This window comes from Martes martes, assembly GCF_963455335.1.
Source record: "Martes martes genome assembly, chromosome: 8".
Classification (NCBI taxonomy): Eukaryota; Metazoa; Chordata; class Mammalia; order Carnivora; family Mustelidae; genus Martes; species Martes martes.
Window position 1 is genome coordinate 81,712,981 of NC_137895.1, and position 20,000 is coordinate 81,732,980.

At 35.1% G+C, this 20,000-nt stretch overlaps 1 protein-coding gene across 1 annotated transcript in view; it reads left to right on the forward strand.

The window, feature by feature from the left end:
• Positions 1-20,000, forward strand: part of ARID2 (AT-rich interaction domain 2) — a 163,554-nt gene that overhangs the window by 141,056 nt on the left and 2,498 nt on the right. The window contains exons 17-20 of the mRNA XM_080810039.1: positions 6,675-6,813; positions 6,905-6,990; positions 9,352-9,475; positions 9,563-9,654. Of these exons, the coding sequence (XP_080666165.1) occupies positions 6,675-6,813; positions 6,905-6,990; positions 9,352-9,475; positions 9,563-9,654 (441 nt within the window). The remainder of the gene's footprint in view (positions 1-6,674; positions 6,814-6,904; positions 6,991-9,351; positions 9,476-9,562; positions 9,655-20,000) is intronic.

A 20,000-nucleotide genomic window follows, 5' to 3' on the forward strand; every position in this document is an offset into this window, starting at 1 on the left:
TCATAGAAATCAGAGAAGATGTTGTTTGTGAATATACGAAATACAGAGTAAGTAAGAAGCAAAAGGAAGAAGTTCAGGTCAGAACGTACTTTATGCTGTGAGTAGCTTTGTCAGGAAGAGTATGAAGTGGTATACAGCCATATCTTTCAAGGAGTCTGTGTGAGTATCCAGCCTCAAATTCATTTGTACAAATTCATTTGTATGCCTTATTTGTCTCATTAAAAACAGACAAATACACACATCATCATTCATTCATTTTTTATCTCCAAGCTTATGTTTAATTAAGTATAACATATTTATTGAAATGCCTAAATTGTGCATATGTACTTCTATACTACTTTCATATGTGGTTAAAATTTTGGTGGAGGGTACAGATTTTGAAAGCATATTTATTTAAACAAGATTCCGGAGAATATATTTCCTGCTTTGGTGTATAAAATGTATGACTGCTTCACAGACCAGTAGGTTAGTAGGAGCTGGGGCTAGAGGTTCAAATAGCAAAAACAGAAACCCTTTCCTCTATTAATTATTATTACTACTACTGCTATTTATATTATAATATTATTAATTATTAGAGGGAAGGAGATAGGGCCAAAGACATTTGGCCATCCAGATTCCTTTCTTTCCATCTTCCATCCAAATTCCTTTCCTGTGTTTGAGATAATTTCCCGTAATTTTAGTCTTACTAGAAGGCAGGACATATCTCTTTCTACAAAAGCCAAAAAAAAAAGGGAAAAAGCCAAATACTTGCTTACTCTCCCATTGCTTTCAGCAGCTAAGCCAATCATTAGTTGCTCTTACCCGTGGCTTTGAATCTAGACTGATGATGGCAGACAGAGGGCTGGAGCAGTGCAGTATGTAGTTTTGCGAGGGCACCAGTACTGGTTGGGGCTGTCCAGTTGGCACTTGTAATTTTTAGTCCCATGTTAAGGCAGTAAAATAATTTCTTTTAATAATGAACTTAGTTGTCTTTTTGTTTTGTTTTTATTTTTGGACTTCTACAATTGGATATGTAATAAAATTGGGTAAGCCTGCCAGCATCATTGTTGGCTTGGGCTTTTCCCCCCAGATTTTATCAGCTTGTTACTCAATCTCATTTGAATATAAAATAATGTATACCCTCGGTATCTCTTTGGCCAGAGAATGTTATCTGTGTAAAGCAATTAGATGTCAAGGGTTGAGGTAAAAGTTAATTGTTCTAAATTAACAATATAGCTTTTTTAAAATTTGTCTTTGCAGTGTAGGTTTTTTGATGTATAATACTATCATTTAGGTGCATTTATTAACATTTAAGTGTACATCTTACTTTTAAACTAGAATTTTCCCATTAAAAAACCTATATCCATGTGTTTTAAGTCAAATTAAATGTTTTTGCAGCAGGAGGGCAAGTAAGAGGGACATGGAATCCTTTTCAATCATTAAAGAAAAACAGCCTGCCACGAATTTCAGCAACTAAGAAAATTTTAATTGAAACTCTCTGAACTAAAGTGCTATTCTCAACCCTTTTATTTATATTTTAAAAACAAAGGAAACAATCTTAGCTTTATAGCCACAGATGTTTGTTTCTAAACTATTCTTTTAAATGTGGTGAATTATTAAAATATCATATGTGTTATTCATATGTATAACCTGCATTGATTGCAGACTTTTAAATAATAAAATCTTTAAGGTAGTAGGAAAAGTGTGCTTTGTTTACTTCATTTATTTATGTGTTTATGATGCATAAGAAATTGATTGATGGTAGGAAAAGTGATAGTAATAACCATTGTATAATGGCTTTATTTTCAAGTGGAAAGTGTTGTCGCCTTAAGCAGCTGCTTAGAGTATGTAGAATCCACAAACTTGTACCTAGTAGCCTTATGCAAATATTTGTTCAGTTGAAACAAACAGCTGAAGGAAAAAAGAATTTGATGAAGGAAATTTAAATAAAGGAGTAAAGGCTAATCCTGAACTTTAGCTGCAGCTATTTATGTAAAGAGCAGGGGACTAGCCATTATAAATTGTATTGATGATGTATTTGAAAATAATATGTACCTATGAAAGATGGCCAATGATGAAGAAAAAATTCTCAGATATAGTTACTGTAATAAATGCATTAAATATTGGTTAAATTTATCATTACTTAGCCAGATATTGTAAATCTAGTTACTATCTTTTGTGACAGTAATGAGATCAAAGGAAGAGTGTTGTTTCTGTTGTTTTTATTTGGAGTAGTGTATATATTATTACACTTAAGTATAGGGTTCAGTAGAAAGGAAAAGATAGAAGATGCAAAAGAGGAGGTAGTTTATGAAGGTTTGTAACAGATTCCAGAATATACAAGAAGGAATTAACCCTGGAAATAGTGACTACTTAAGATCCAAGAGAAGGGGGAACTATGGGTAATGACAGAAAATTTAATACAGAGGAAAAGGAAGTTAGGGCAACTCTAGTAGAATAAACTTAAATTCTTTCAGGAATAAGCCTTTTTTTTTTTTTTCAGACGCTTAACCAATATGGCAATATCCTTAAATTTACAGACTCAAACTATATAGGGGAAGACAAACTCTGAAACAATCAGATTGAAATTTAGTGTTTAACAAAACGTGAAAAAGTTGGGAGCAGTTTTGTAGGGAATGTTTTCAGGAGCAGAAATTAATAGAATAAGTTGTAATGATGAGAATCACTTGATAATTGGGAGCATTAACTTGAAGGGGACTAAACTTTATTTAGCAAGGCTTGGCAACTTTGGAATAGTTATTAGAAGTCTCAGGGTAGAGATTAGTAGGATAAAAAAGGTGAAAAGACAATAGATTACTAGTGGGACCACTACTGCTATTACTACTACTAATGATCTTGATAATAGCTCTCATTTATCGTTGGCCTGATATTTGCCAAATGGCTTTACATGTATCAAATTTAAGCCTCACGACCACCCCGAAAGGTAGATTACCAGTAAGTAAAATGAGTTTCAAAAATGTTATTTGTCCAGTGCTTCCACCTGTGGTTGTGCTTCCACACCCCTGGAGGGGAGGGATGTGCTATTCATGTTAGAGATGTCAGAGAATGTATTTTTATTACAGTGGTTTTTTTAGCAGGTAAAAGTATCTTAGTGAAGGCATTCTTTTAATTGTACATATAGCCATACTGTGGCAGCAATTTATCAAATTTTATGAGTAACAGTCCCCGTTTTGTGTAAAAACACACAAACACACCCGGCAGGGGGTACAGCTTAAAGGAAATATATGAAAATGTTAACAGTCTGGGCAATTAAATCACAGGGAATTTTTATTTTCATTTAGATACACTTGAATTTTTCTGGTTTCTTTAAATGAACATGTTGTTTATTTTGGGTGGCAGGGGTAGGTTATTGATGGAAAGGTAGTAGTAAGGAAAATTGTTCTAGACACACTAGTATACAGTAGTGGCATCCCAGCTTATCTCTTCCCCTATCCCATTCCCAGAAAATCAGTAACATTCTACAAACTCATTATCTGTTTTGCACTGGAATTGCATTTAAGCTTTAAAAATCCAGATTTTCCATTTAATGTATTTGGAAGCTGTAACTCGTTTCTACCCTTATATGATCATTGCAACCAGCTTCATTCTTAGTTATACTAGTAATTGTACCTTCACCAGTCAATGGTTTGTATGACTTGAGTAGTTAGATAAATAGTAAACAGACTTAGGATAGAGGGGAAAGGTAGTAGTAAGAGGGAAATAATAGACTGTGCAGGGCAGGTGAAGTGATAAACACTTGAAAATCCCTGTGATCTTAAAACCGTACATATATACAGCTTCATAAGTTTAGTAATTTGATTTAAAGAAGTACTAATTTTATCTCTTTTTTTTTGTCACTGGTAAATTCATCAATTTTGTGTATTATAAATAAACTTGATTCATTTAATGTACTGTGAAATATTTTAGAATCAGGTATCATTTTGACCAGTACTAGTAGTAGTACATTTGGGTTTTGGTGTGTGTACAAACAGCTTTACCTTTTAATTAATAATTTATAGTATTTAGGTAAGATAATAAAAACAAAATAAGAAGTGCCTCCTTGTGACAATTATTATTAGAGTTCCAGCCATATTTATTTCATATTAATGAAATAATATTGTTTGTACTGAAAATTAAAAGAGATTCCAAAACTAAAAATATAATTTTAATTACACAGTAAGCTCTTCTTTTTTTTACATCCCCATGACTTACTTTATAACTAAAAGTTTGTATCTTTTCCCTTTACCCCTTTGTCCACTCGCCTTCCCCCACCTGATAACCACCGGTCTCTTTATGAGCTTTTTTTTTTTTTAGATTCTACATATAAGTGAGATTATATGGTATTTGTCTTCCTCTGACTTATTTCACTTGGCATAATACCCTCTACGTCCATCCATGATGTTGCAAATGGCAAGATTTTATTCTTTTTTATAGCTGAGTAATCCATTATATATGTGTATACCACAACTTTTTTATCCATTCATCTATCAGTGGACACTGAGGTTGCTTCCATGCTTAGCTTTTGTGAATAATGCTGCAGTTAATATAGGGATGTATTTATCTTTTATAATTAGTGTTTTCATTTTCTTCAGATAAATACCCAGAAGTAGATTAATTGGATCATATGGTAGTTCTAGTTTTAATTTCTTGAGGAACCTCCATACTGTTCTCCACAGTGGCTGTACCAGTTTGCATTCCAAACAACAGTGCACAAATGTTCCCTTTTCTCTGCATCTTCACCAACACTTGTCACTTTCTTGTCTTTTTTTTTTTTTTTTTTTTTTTCAATACTAGCCATTCTGACAGGTGTGAGATGATATCTTATTGTTTGGATTTCCATTCCCCTGATGATGAGTGGCGTTGAGCATCTTTTCATATATCTGTTGGCTATCTGTATGTCTTTTTTGGAAAAAATACCTATTCAGATTCTCTGCTGTTTTTTAATTGGGTTGCTTATTTTTTGCTATTGAGTTGCATGAGTTCTTTATGTATTTTGGATATTAATCCCATATTAGATACATGATTTGCAAATACTTTCTCCCATTCAGTAGGTTGCCTTTTCCTTTTGTTGATGGTTTCCTTTGTTGTGCAGAAGCTTTTAGTTTGATATAGTCCCACTTGTTTATTTTTGCTTTTGTTGCCTTTACTTTAAAATCAAATCCAAAAAAATCATTGCCAAGACTAATAGCAAAGAGCTTACCACCTGTGTTTTCTCTTGAGAGTTTTATAGTTTCAAGTCATACACTCAAGTCTTTTATCTATTTTGAGTTAATTTTTGTGTATAGTGTAAGATATGGTGTAAGATGTTCAGTTCTTTCTTTTGCATGTGTCCGTTGAGTTTTCCCAAAACCATTTATTGAAGAGACTTCCTTTCCCCTTTCCCCAACATATATTTCTGGCTCCTCTGTTATAAATTAATCAATCATATATGTGTGGATTTATTTCTGGGCTCTGTACTGTTCCACTGATCTGTGTGTCTCTTTATGCCAATACCATACTGTTTTAATTACTGTGACTTTGTAATATAATTTGCAATCAGGCATGATGCTTCCAGGTTTATTGTTCTTAAGATTCTTTGGCTATTCTGAATCTTTTGCGTTTCCATATAAACTTTAAGATTGTTCTTTTTCTGCAAAAAATGCCATTCGAATTTGGATAAGGATTGTATTGAATATATGGATTGCTTTGGGTAGTTTGGACATTTTAACATTAATTTTTCCAAGCCATGACAGCTTCACAATAAACTTTTGGTATGTATTTGTATAAGAATGTATTTGAATGGTATAATGATTCTTGACATTGTCTTTTATAATTCAATATTCAATTACTCTTGATTAAAATTTATTTTAAAATTTCTATCATATATACTGCACACCAAGAACTGGTTTAAATACAGACATACTTTTATGATATCCATAAAAAAATCAAGTCCTAAAAGAGCTCTGCCAAAAACTTTAAAGATACTAATTATGCAAATACTTGAGTTGCTATTTAGTAATTGAAGCCTTTTACTGTCTGGATTCCAGTATTCCCTTTCATTGCCATATATTCTAATTAATAAGGGAAAATAGTATCTGACTTTCTTTAGGTTGTATCCTTGCCATGTACCTGCTCAGACATTTGTACGTTGTTAAGCCCCCAGGTATGAGTAGGGTATGATGTTAGAGAAATGAGGGCTGTGGATTCTTAAACATGGACAAACAAAATGTGAATTCAGCTGAAAAGCCAGATTTACCATAATTTATAGCATTTAGACTGTTGGATCTAATATTCTAGAGTTTTTATATGTACATGAGGTCTAGTAAATGCTTAAGCAGCTTCTAAAAGTGTAAGAGGATCTGGTATTTGTTTGTAAAATAGTTTTCTCTTGTGTTTTAAAATGACACATGATTTACTTTCAAGAGATTCTTAGCTTTCATTGAAGGTAGGGAATTGAGAATGAAACATAACAGACTTAAATTACCAAAAGTCTTCCGTATAATTGAATATTTTGATTTTGAAATATAAAGAGAAGTTTTCAAAATAATTTCAAAATATTCCTTGAAACGAAATGAATGTGAGCTTTGCCCACACTATTATGCCTAGTATTTCTGTATATTGATCTGGGGCTTTTGTATTTAGGAGAGCAAGTCTTCTTCTGATTTAAGGAATATATGCAAATGCCAGAAAATTTCTACTACTTTTGTTCTTTTTAGGTGGTTTCAGACACCCTCACAGGTTTTCTACCATGCAGCAACTGAACATGGAGGCAAAGATGTATATCCAGGGCAATGTCTTTGGGAAGGTTGTGAACCTTTTCAGCGACAGAGGTTTTCTTTTATTACCCACTTACAGGTACACTTTCTTCATACTATTTGGTCAGTAACTCACCTGGTTGCATTAAAGATCTTGATGCATATTCTTTTACTTCCTCTTTCTCAAAAAGGATAAGCACTGTTCAAAAGATGCCCTGCTTGCAGGATTAAAACAAGATGAACCAGGACAAGTGGGAAGTCAAAAATCTTCTACCAAGTAAGAACCATGAGTTTACTTCCCATTGCACATACAAAAAGAAAAGTCAAGAAACTAGGCAAAACATAGTACCAGTGAAAGACAGCTTAGCATATTGGGTGACCAGAGACCTAGGTTCTAGTTGAGCTCTACCTAACATTAACCAGCTATGAGACCCTATTCCAACTGCCTAAATTCTCTGAGCACTTTTCATTCTGGCTAGAACGCATAGTCTATTAAGACTTTGTAGCTATATTTTGATTCTAATCTGTATACAATCATTAGAAGTGATGACATGATATTTGAGAAATGCTTTGCAAACTGGAAATGTATATATGGTTCTTTGTCCTTTGAGAGAATAATTGAATATGTATTTGATAATGGCGAAGAGATTTCTTCCTACAACCAGTCCTCTGAGGACAGGCCAGGGTTTCGTGTGAGGATTGTATACATATCACATTTACTATATGGTTGTTCATTTACCTGTTATTTCATGAGCCCCATACTTATAAGGCATGTAGTTCAAGTTCTAGTTGGGTGTAGATTCCTGTAAAAGCCTTATTGGATTTACCCAGTATTTATCTCCTACTCTGTCTAACTGAGGCCTTTAGTTGTAGAGTCTGTAACATAAATAATATGTTTAATGCTTAAAATGTGAAGATATATTAATTTGTCCCCATTTATTGAGATATTGCTGTGTACTTGGCATTGTGCCAGAGATACAGAATTCTAAGAACAGGATCTAGTCTTCAGATCTTTACAGAACTGAAATTCTGGAAGAAGAACTAGAAGTATGGGAACACAAGCTGTTTACACACTTCATTCATTCCATTATTATTATTCAGTGAGCATCCACTGTGTGCTAGGCACTAAAGTGTGGTATGAGGTATATGTGACCAATGTACATTTTGCCATTCAGTGTCTAGAGATCAAATGAGAGATATAAGTAATTCTTACTATCTAGTATAATCATTACTGAAACGAGGAGATGCTCAGGACATTGTAAGAGCCCATGGAAGGCTCTCTGATAGAAAATGCATCCAAACTGCGACTCAAAGAGTGAGGAGTAATTAGCTGAGAGTCTCATAAGCCATAGTCATGAGTTTGGATTGTATCCTAAAGGCAGGGGAAAGTCATTTTTCTGCCAAGTTTATTTTTCTATAATTTCCACTGTACTTAATTTGTATGTGTTACGTAGTGTATAAGAATATGTTGGAATATATTTGGTTTTGCTTAAATTCGAAGGAAAAGATATTTGGGATGTCAGTTACAATCAGTCAAAAATCTTTGTCACTTACACCTAACATCCAATAACAGTTGTATCTATATATAGATATTATTATCTGTAGACGTATATCTAGATATGGATGTGAACTGGTTTACAATTTTAAGATTGCTTTACATTCAGAATTAGTTTACTTATATTTAAAAGTGCCAGAAATCACCCCACATTCCAAAACTTGAAGCACAGAGGGGCAAGTGGGAATTTTCGAAGTCACTCGGGCAGGCGGCATGCCAGACTACATTTCCTCACGTGCGACTCACTGCTCTTCCTGCCATTGCCTCACGAGAATGCAACAGATATTGATTTTTTTCTCCTTGACCAAGGAAATCTGGCATAGTTTGAATCTTTTATATAAATTTATATAAAATTTTATATTTTATATAAATTTATATATTTTATATATAAATTTTATATATATTTTATATAAAATTTATTATAAATTTTATATAAAATCTGTCTCTGCACTCTCTCCGTTCTGTATCTTTCATAAAGGACAGTAGAAATACACTGAAAGGATTGATTGGTATTATCAAATAATGATGACAAATACAATGATGTAACAAAGTAATAGTTTGAAATACAGTGGTTAACATAATTTCTTGTTACTGTCATGTTAGGTTATCTTTTTCTGGATAACCTATCCCTATATCAACACATTCTTTGGTAATACTATTTTACTCTTAGATACTGTTTAGCAAAAATAACTTGCAACTCAAATTGTAGATTATTTTCTTCTTTGTTAAAATCTTCACATTACATTCAAGGATGTGAACTCCACAGCTTTGATACCCTGTTGTATTGATTTTGATTGCATGTTTACTGGCACAGTAACTTTAAAGGTGAACTGCACCAGAACAGCTTTGTTTGCTTTAAAATTGTTAGATTGGAAATAAAAGACTAGCAGCTTCACCTTGATACTAAGAGCCCCTTGCCTAGCCTAACACAAGGTAAACATTAATGCTGGGTCATGGGAGCTTTGATTTGTCCTGTATCCAGTTTCAAAGTAACCACCCTAGGAGCTGGCAGGTTTGTCATCCTTGTCAGTCTGTCTATAACATTGTGTTAACAGTCTCTCTCTCTCTCTCTCCTCAACTTAGGCAGCCTGCTGTAGGGGGCACAAGCTCAACTCCTAGAGCACAGAAGGCCATTGTGAATCATCCCAGTGCTGCCCTGATGGCTCTTAGGAGAGGATCAAGAAACCTTGTCTTTCGAGATTTTACAGTAAGCAAGCCTTGAAAGCCTTACCTTTAAAGGTGTGAGCACTGTATGATTTAGATCTTTATTCTTTTCTTCTCCTTTCTTTTTAAGGATGAAAAAGAGGGACCAATAACTAAACACATCCGACTAACAGCTGCCTTAATATTAAAAAATATTGGTAAATATTCAGAATGTGGTCGCAGGTGAGTAATCTGTTTTCCATAGCCCGAGTGAATTTAGATTATTTTACTTTTACATGCAAGTAAGTAAGATTAGATATCTGTGTTTTTATTTACTGTTTTTCTCAACAATTTTGTGAATATATCCAAAAGCTTATGCCAAGGTCAGGCCATCGTGATCTCTTAAAAGCCAAAAAAGTCAAAGTTGAAACAGCTGAAAGGTGATCTTTTAATTTGTTTTATTAGGTTAATTTTCTTGCTGACCATAGCATTTAGAGCAAAAAGTAGATTTACTAAAGAGAAACCTTAGAATTTTATGGGGGAGGGGGAGGAGGAATGAATTGGGAAATGAACATGTGTCGTTTGAATTGTGTGGCATTAGAATGGAATTTAATTTGGTGATTGGCATTTTCCTGAAGCCATCAGAGTCACAGATATTGCTAAGATTCACTCTAATGCTCTGAAGTTTAAAACTGACTTTCTGGGGCTCCTGGGTGGCTCAGTTGGTTAAGTGTCCGATTCTTGATCTCAGCTCAGGTCTTTTTCTCAAAGAGTCGGGAGTTCAAGCCCCATGTTCAGCTCCAAAAAAAACAAACATACTTTTTAATGAACTTAAGCAAGAAAAACTTGGGATTTTATAGATCTGTAGAAAGTAGAAACAATAACTCTAATCCTTGAGAAAGCAAATGTGGAAAGTTCTCTTGATGCCTTTTGGACTTTATCTCCCTTGGAGATTGTCTCTAATTTTCTAGTATTCCTTCTACATCTTCAGATGACTCACCTTAGGCTCTTTTGTCAAGAAATTATCTTCTGAGAGTGGGGCGGCTAGAAAAATGTAGAAGAGGTGGAGAGTCATTTGGAGAGGGGGAACAGGAAGCCTATTCTAAGCTCTCCTGGGCCTCCCTGACTGTCCTGGGAGTCCACACCGTTGGCCTAGGGCTTGATTCTGTTTGCAAGAGAATAGCCCTCAGGGATCCTGTCTATGAAGAATGATATTTGCTCCCGAAACTTGTCTTGGGGTGCCTGAGTGGCTCAGTTGTTAAGCATCTGCCTTCGGCTCAGGTCATGGTCCCGGGTCCTGGGATCAGGCCCGAATTGGGCTCCCTGCCCAGCTGGAAGCCTTCCTCTCCCACTTTCCCTGCTTGTGTTCCCTCTCTCTGTGTGTCTCTGTCAAATAAAGAAATAAAAATAAAAATAAAAATCTAAAAAAAAAAAAAAAAGGAAAAAGAAATTATCATCTGAGACATCCTGCCTTCTGGTTAGTGACTTTCTCTCTGCATTTTTCTCCTCAGACATGTTAGTAGTCCCATCTCCCAGATGTGTCCTGCATCTAACTTATTTTTCCTCCCCCACCCCCATTGGTACCTTGCCTTCTTAGTTCTTTTATGTTTCTTGCAGTAACTTTCCAGCTGAATTCTCCCACCATGAAAACAGTGGTACCAATTACAAAAGGAAAGGGAAAAAAAAAAAACAAAACAATGAATTTGAGTATATCAAACTTCTGTAAATTAAAGATGAATAAAACTTAAAACTAAAGTTTAAACAACAATATTTGCAATGCAAAATTTACTATATTTAGTGTATCCAGTGTTCTCACAGGCAAATAAGAAAAATTCTTAACATTCAAATAGAAAGATGAGCGAAGCTTTTCAGAAAGAAAGAAATATGAAAGTTTCGTCACCATACAAGAACACCAGCTTCTTCCTTCTTCATTCATAACATGGTTTCTTACTGCCTTTCTCACTGTGCTTTCCTCTCCACCCTCCTTGTGCTTCATAGCCTACATTTCAATTCTAGCGCAGAGAAGCCACATACAGATTCCTAATCAAGTTAGACTCTTTCAGGGTGCCTGGGTGGCTCAGTGGGTTAAGCCTCTGCCTTCAGCTCAGATCATGATCTCAGGGTCCTGGGATCGAGTCCTGCATCGGGCTCTCTGCTCAGCGGGGGAGCCTGCTTCCCTCTCTCTCTCTGCCTGCCTCTCTGCCTACTTGTGATCTCTCTCCCTCTCTCGTCAAAAAATAAGTAAAATATTAAAAAAAAAAAAGTTAGACTCTTTCAGGTCACACTTTTGTACCTTTGGTTCCAACAGTCATACTATTCTCCCTGCCTAGAATGCTGTTCTCCCTGTGGTGCTGGCCTGGTGAATATCTGGAAACCCTTTGTGATTCAGCTCAGATAGCTTTTGTGTGCTGCCTCCTGTGCTGTGTTCCCTTCCCCCATTGAGTTCATTCTTCTCTATTTTTGTGACCTGTCTGGTAACATTTTTTTTGGACGTTCTCAATATTTTATTGTTTTTCTAAATTTAAATTCAAGTTAGTTAACATATCGTGTAGTATCGGTTTCAGGAGTAGAATTTAGAGATTCATCACTTACATCTAACACCCAGTGCTCATCCTAAGAAGTACCCTCCTTAGTACCCATCCCCCATTTAGCCCATCCCTTACCTCCCTTCCAGCAATCCTCAGTTTGTTCTCTACAGTTAGGAGTCTCTTATGGTTTGCCTCCCTCTCTGTTTTTATCTTATTTTTCCTTCCTTTCCCCATGTTCATCTGTTTTGTTTCTGAAATTCCACTTATGAGTGAAATCATACAGTATTTGTTTCTCTGACTTACCTCGCTTAGCGTGATACACTCCAGCTCCATCCACGTCATTGCAAATGGCAAGATTTCTGAGTTAATATTCCATTGTGACCACATCTTCTTTATCCATTCATCAGTCGATGGACAGTTGGGCTTCTTCCATTATTTGGCTATTGTTGGTAGTGCTACACGTGCCCCTTCGAATCAGCATTTTGTATCCCTTAGATAAATACCTAATAGTGCAATTGCTGGGTCATAGAGTAGCTCTATTTTTAACTTTTTGAAGAACTTCCACACTGTTTTCCAGAGTGGCTGCGCCAGTCTGCATTCCCACGAAAAGTGCAAAAGTGTTCCCCTTTCTCCACATCCTCACCAACATCTGTTATTTTCTGAGTTATTAATTTTAACCATTCAGACATGTGTGAGGTAGTGTCTCATTGTGGTTTTCATTTGTATTTCTCTGATGCCGAGTGATGTTAGCATTTTTTCGTGTGTCTGTTCGCCATGTGTATATCTTCTTTGGAGAAGTGTCTGTTCATGTCCTCTGCCCATTTCTTAACTGGATTATTGATTTTTGGAGTGTTGATTTTGATGAGTTCTTTAAAGATTCTGGATACTAGCCATTTATCCAGTATGTCATTTGCAAATATCTTCTTCCATGCTGTTGGTTGCCTTTTAGTTTTGTTGATTGTTTCCTTCACTGTGCAGAAGCTTTTTATCTTGATAAGGTCCTACCAGTGTTTCATTTTTGCTTTGTTTCCCTGGCCTCTGGAGATGTGTCTAGTAAGAAGTTGCTCCAGCCACAGTCATAGAGTTTGCTGCCTGTTTTCTCCCTTGGGATTTTGATGGTTTCCTGTCTTAGAGTTAGGTCTTTCATCCACTTTGAATTTATTTTTGTGTGTGGTGTAAGAAAGTGGTGCAGTTTCATTCCTCTGCATGTGGCTGTCCTGTGTTCCCAACATCATTTGTTGAAGAGATATAACATTAATTTTATGTTTTGTAAATGCTTTTAGGGGTGCCTGGATGGCTCAGTCAGTTAGGTGTCCAAATCTTGGTTTTGGCTCAGGTCATGATTTCATGGGTTGTGGGATCAAGCCCCACGTCAGGCTCTGCACTCAGCCGTGAGTCTTCTTGGGATTCTCTCCCTCTGCCCCTCCTCTCACTCATGCACAGGCTCGCTCACTTGCTCTCTTGCTCTGTTGAATAAGTAAATAATCTTTGAAGTAGTTTTTATATGGCTTTTTTCTCCCGCTAGCCTATGTGTAGACTTTCTCTGTGTAATCTTTGTAGCCTGAACACCTAGCACAGTACTTAATATATAGTAGATAATCTCTACTTTCTCTTCATCCTTGAGATTCAACTCTGGGGTTACCTCTTCCTTGCCTGATGTCTTCCTCACTAGCCTGCCTCTGACCTAGGGTGCCAGAGGTACTCTCTATCACCTCATGTATTCCATATTGCCATCCTAGGTGGTGAGATCTAAAAGGGATTGAATGTTGATTTTCATTTTTATGTCCTCAGTGCCTTGCATACTGTTTGGAATGTATAGGAATTCAGTAAGTATTTGATTGATAGACAGGTGGAAGGAAAGAAGTCTCACAAATTCACTCTTTTCTAGAGTTCTGATCTGGAATTTGTGTAGATAATTGGAATTCTAAAAGTAATTTTATAACTTTTTCTTAGCACTTTTTCCTCACATTCAAACTATAGCGGAGCCACTTGGGCTAGATATAATTATTGAGCCAGAAGTTTTTGTTTTACTGTTTTTGTTTTGTTATTGATTTTATTATTTTATATTTAAACCTTCCAAATGTCTTCTGGCATCTTCAGTTATTATGATCTTAGAATGGCAGAATTGAAAGAATGAAAACAATCCATTAAATTCTTACCATTCATCCTCCCAGTGAAGGTTGAACTGTAGAACTTCATTCAGACATCTCCAGTGATGTGGAGTTTTGCTAAGCAAGAATACTGACAGAATCTGGCAAAACATATGTGTGCAGAAGAGAGTGTAGGAAATTAGATAGCTGCAAAAGATAATTCCCTGTTGAGATTTCTCATCTGAGAGTAGAATAAGTAACAGAGTATGATTTTTTTTTTTTTTAGACTGAAGCCAACTCTGTTAGCAATAAGAAAATTGCACATTGATCGGAAGATATGTGGAAATTTACCTTCATTTTTGTAGTATAGTGTACTGAACAATATGAAATGTCAGCATATTTAAAATTTGGAATTCAGAATCTGATTCTTTAGATAATGTAAAATGTTTAAATCCAGTTTATCTCCATTCTGATTAAGTCTGAGCTCTGAAGAATTACAATATATTTATCCTTTTGATTTATATACCTTTTATAAAAATAATACATGGATACTATTTAAAAATCAAATGGTACTTTTCTGTACATGATAATGAACAGTCTGAAAAATAAATTAAGAGAATAATTCCATTTACAGTATATCAACCTTGGGAATTCCTTCAATATTGAATCCCTTTTCCTTGAATCTGAATTATTTCCTTTACTTGATTTTTTTCCTTCCTCATACTAAAGCATATCCTCTAGTAATTTAAAAACCCCACATATCTGAAAATGTCTTCATTTTTACTCCTGATAGTTTGGCTAGATTTAGAATTCTAGACCAAAAAGTCTTTTTTTGTTTGTTTGAAGTCTGTGAGGGCGTTGCTCTTAAGGTCTTCCAGCATGCAGCTTTGCTGGTTTCCTTTCCTGTATTTGTGATCTATTTCTCCCCTATTAGGATCTTTTTTTCTTACCTTACTTTCTGCTATCCTGAAGTTTTATGATGATGTGTCTTGGTGTAGGTGTTTTGTTGTGATCATTGAAATGGGCATTTTATTAGTGGATTCTTTTTCAGTCAGAAGATTCAAGTTCTTCCATAATTGGAATTTTTCTTGAAAAAAAAATTTTTTTTAATTCTCTGTCAACCATTGTTTCTACTCCCCATTTCTTGAACTTCTGTTTTTTGGATGCTAGACCCTCATAGATTGATCCTCTAATTTTCTTTTCTCTCTTGGTTTTCATTTTGTCTGTTTAATATATTTCCTGGAAATTTCTTTGACTTTATCATCAAATCTTTTGAGCTTTTACTTAGGCTCTCCTTGCATTTCTAAGAGATCTTTCTGAGTGCCAGTTGTTGCCATTTTATTAAACCCTGTTCTGTTCCCTGTAAGTATAGTTGCTGTTTCCTCTAAATTCCTCAAATGAGCATTTGGAACTCATTTTCTATATTAAGAATGAAGCACAGCAAGCCAGTTAGAAGCTTTGAGGGCATGATCTCCACTTGCCACTGGTGATTGCCATTTTGACCCTGAATGAACCAATTTGTTTATTAGAAGTCCTTCAAATGTCAGTCTCTGGAGAGACATTATTTCTCCAGGGAAAAATCTCTGATTTTATTGCCTTTAGAGGTAGACAATTTGGAGGAGGGTCAATACCTTGCTATAGAAACAAAATGGGAGAGGGGACCAGGAGGACCTCACTGTGTTAAGTATGTTACTTTCACCCAGTCCTGTTTTTTGTCTGATTGATCCCTCACCCCCAGCCTTCACTGTGTCTTTGTTTCATTGGTCCTGCACCTTGGCTTTCTGGTTTAGTTTCTTCTGAAAATTTTAATTCATTTTGGCACTATTTTGAGAGGGAATGAACAATCTGCATTCAAACTGCTAATTTGTGTCTTAAATTGTTTTCACTAATGCTTACAAATTATATTTCATTATCTATTAAGTGTATTAAAGTGACACAATGTCTATCCTTTATTAAACATATCAAAAAAACCTTGAAATTTGAAATTGAAAGAATACGATTTTATACAACAAAACAGGCATATTTTATCTGGTGAGTGCTTATTTTTTAAAACCTCCAGAAGTAAAAGATATTAATTTATATCAAAAATGGAATTGTTATGGGGTACCTGGATGGCCCCATTGGTGGCATGTGCAACTCTTGATCTCAGGGTTGTGGGTTCGAGCCCCATGTTGGGTGTAGAGATTACTAAAGAAAAAGTAAAATCTTTAAAAAAAATTGTTACTTTAGAATCATCCTGATGATTTAAATTTAGTCTTTTGTTTTATCCATATGACATGAAAGTAAAAGAATACATTTTATCATGTGGAAAAATTATTGTAATTGGTGAAATTTTTCCAACTGATTTTTCCTTATCAAAATGTTAATTAATTATAGAGGGAAAATAATATGATCCTACTTTATAATTTTTTATTATTGAAGTATAATTTACGTAGTGTTAGTTTTAGATGTACAATGTAGTGATTGAACAGCTCTACTGTACATTACTCCGTGCTCATCAATATAAGTGTACTTCTAATCCCCTTAACTATTTTACCCATCCCTAACCCACTTCCCTGCTGGCAACCACTAGTATGTTCTCTGTATTTAAGAGTATCTTTTTTGGTCTACTTAGCATTATATCCTCTGGGTCCATCCGTATTCTTCAAGATGGCAAGATTTCATTCTTTTTGATGGCTGAGTAATATTCTAATATGTGTGGGCATGCACATACACTCACACTACATCTTTGTGATCCATTCATCTGTGGATGGGCAGTGAGTTGCTTCCATATCTTGGCTATTAGGAATAAAGCTGTAATAAACATAGGGGTGGGTGCATGTATCTTTGTTTTCTTTTCCCGAAGAAAATTGTAGAAATTTCATAGTTCATTTAAAAATTCATTTGATAAATTTTTGAAGTAAATCATACCTAAAATATTAAAAAACAGAAGTGGAAAGCCCAATTGCCATAGAGTAAACCACCACATAACCAACCATTCAAGACCAGAAATAGAGGAACACCAATACCACAGAGCCCCTTTGATTCCCCACCTGTAATTTATCCCATTTTCCTCAATAGAACCACGACCCTGATGATACACCACAGAATTTTGCCTGATTCAACTGTATATAAGTAGAATCATATGGTATACATTTTTTTGTACTAGCTTTTTTATTCAGCATTGTTTGTGAGATTCATTGTGTTCCATGTAGCAATACATTGTTCATATTATTGCAGTATAGAATTCTGTTCTAAGAATATACTCAAATTTGTTTTTTCCATTCTACTTTTGGTAGGCTTTTTTTTTTTTTAGGTGGTTTTCAGTTTGGAGCTATTAAGAATAATGGTGCTATGAACTTCATATACATGTTTTTGGCCATATCTGTATATGTTTCTTTTGAGCCTTTACAAAGGATTGGTGATTCATAGGATATTACAACTTGAGTGCATAATGCCAAACAATTCCAAAGAGGTTTTATGAATTTATACTCCCTCCAGCGATATATGGGAGTCACAGTTGCTCCACATACTTGCCAATGCTTGGTATTATAATTTAAAAATTTTTTAGTTTTAGCCATTTTGGGGAGTATATGTACAGTATGGAAACTACACAAAAGCAAATATCAAAATAACCAAAAAATATGAAAGATGCTCAATTCCTTAGTCTTTAATCTCCTTTTTTTAAAAAGATTAATTTATTATTTGAGAGCGGACATGAGTGGGAGGGACGAAAGGAGGGTGAGAGAGCCTCTGAAGCAGACTTCACATTGAGTGCGGGACTGGACGCTGGGCTCGATCTCATGACCCTGAGATCATGAGCTGAGCCTGAAAAAACCAGGAGTGATGCCTGACTGACTATGCCACCCAAGGGCCCCAGTCTCCTTTTTTTTTTTTTTTTTTTAAACAGTTGTTTTACTTCTTTTTTTGCTTTCATATGGCAAAAATGGTACAATCCCCATGTGTTCAATTTTGGCTTTGAGTTTCTGTGTCTTTTCCCATAAATTGTTTCCCTACAATGTTCATTCAAAATTTAGAAGTCAAGCTGCTTCCTCTTTAGTTCCTTTTACCTAGGGTTATTTTAATGAAGGTACTCCAGTTCCTGGGTAATCTCATGCTGGTTGATTTTTTTTTTTTCTGACATTTTTCTGACATTTAAAAATGTAAAAGTTTTCACTCATAAGGTAAACTTGACATAATTTTGCAGTGAACACCTATACATACCATCATCTAGCTTTTACCATTGACATTTTACTACACTTTTCTTATCATATAACTATTTAGTCTTTCCATTTCGGGCTGATTTTTACCACTTTTCTCCTCACCCCTCAGCATCACTCTGTTTTTTGTGGGTTTGTTTTGTTTTGTTTTGCTGGACAGTGCTCACTTTCATAATTTCTCTTCTTTATATACATAGCCACATCAATATTGTAATTTTAGGGGTAGAAAATTTCTTTTTTAAGTTTATAAATTAAAAAGAAATAGCTGTTTTTATGGGTAATGTCTCCTTCATGTGATAAGCTTCACTTAATGAAGGGAAAGAAACCTGAATCATCTCTAGAATATAATTTTTTTTTCATATAAAAATGTCTTAAAAGCAACCATCTTAGGGGCACCTGGGTGGCTCAGTTGATTAAGCATCTGACTCTTGGTTTTGGGTCAGGTCATGATCTCATGGGTTGTGGGATTGAGACCTGCATCAGGCTCCATGCTCAGGAGGGAGTCTGCTTGAAGATTCTCTGCCCCTGTCCCTCCCACACACATGTGCTCCCAGTCTCTCTTTCTCTCTCTCTCTCTAACAAATCTTTAAAAAAAAAAAAAAAAAAAAAAAGCAACCATCTTATTTCTCGCCAGCTGTTTTCTGACATCTGAATTTTTGTTTAATTTTGCCTTCTTGTGGCAAGGACACAACATGAGATCTTCCTCATAACAAATTAAGTGTATCACATGTTATGGTTGACTGTAGGTACAATGTAGCACACTGCATCTCTCAGGCTTATTCATCTTGCTTAACTGAAACTTTATGACCATTGATCCTCATTTCCTTCTCCCTACCCCCAGCCCCTGGTAAACACAATTTCACTCTTTGAGTCTATGAATTTGACTACTCTAGAAACATGATCTGAATTTTCTAGAAGCATGAATGAAGCTTGTTACAGAATTATGTCTTGCAGTCTTCCCATATTTAGAAATGTACCACGGAGAAAAGTCAAATATTCAGATGGTCTTCCCTAAGTCTGCTACTACTGTTTAGCTAGAAAATCATTTCAGTTTGGGGTGCCTCAGGATGGCCTCAAATTACTCATCTATAAATTGAACAGGTTAAACCAGTCGCTTCCCAGATTCTTCCTCTTCCTGCAATACTATATTAACTTTTCTGGGTGTGGAAGTATGTATTGTTTCTTTAAACACTTTAGAGTTTTGTTTTCTCCATTTTTTTAGATCCCATATATTAGTGAAATCATATATTTGTCTTTTTCTCTCTGACACTTTGCAGTTAGCATAATACCCTCTAGATCCATCCATGTTGTTGCAAATGGCAAGATCTCATTCTTTTGTTTCATGGTTGAGTGATACTCTGTTGTGTTTATATACCACATCTTTATCCATTCATCTGTGGTTGGACACAGGTTGCTCCCATACCTTGGCTATTGTAAATAATGTTTCGGTAAACAGAAGTATGCATATCTTTTCAAATTAGCTTTTTTTATTTATTTTTTGGTAAATACTCAGTAGTGGGATTACTGGATCATATGGTATTTCTTTTTTTTTTTTTTTTTAATTTTTTGAAGTACCTTAAATATTTGGTAGAATTTACCAGAGAATCCCTGAACCTGGTGCTTTCTGTTTGGGAGGTTATTATTTTTCTTTTTTTTAATTCAATTTCTTTAATAGATACAGGCCTGTTTCAATTTGTGTAACTTTGGGAAGCCTGTTTCTTTCAGGGAAGTTGTATGTTTCATCTGGAATTTCAAATTTGTGGGCATAGTGT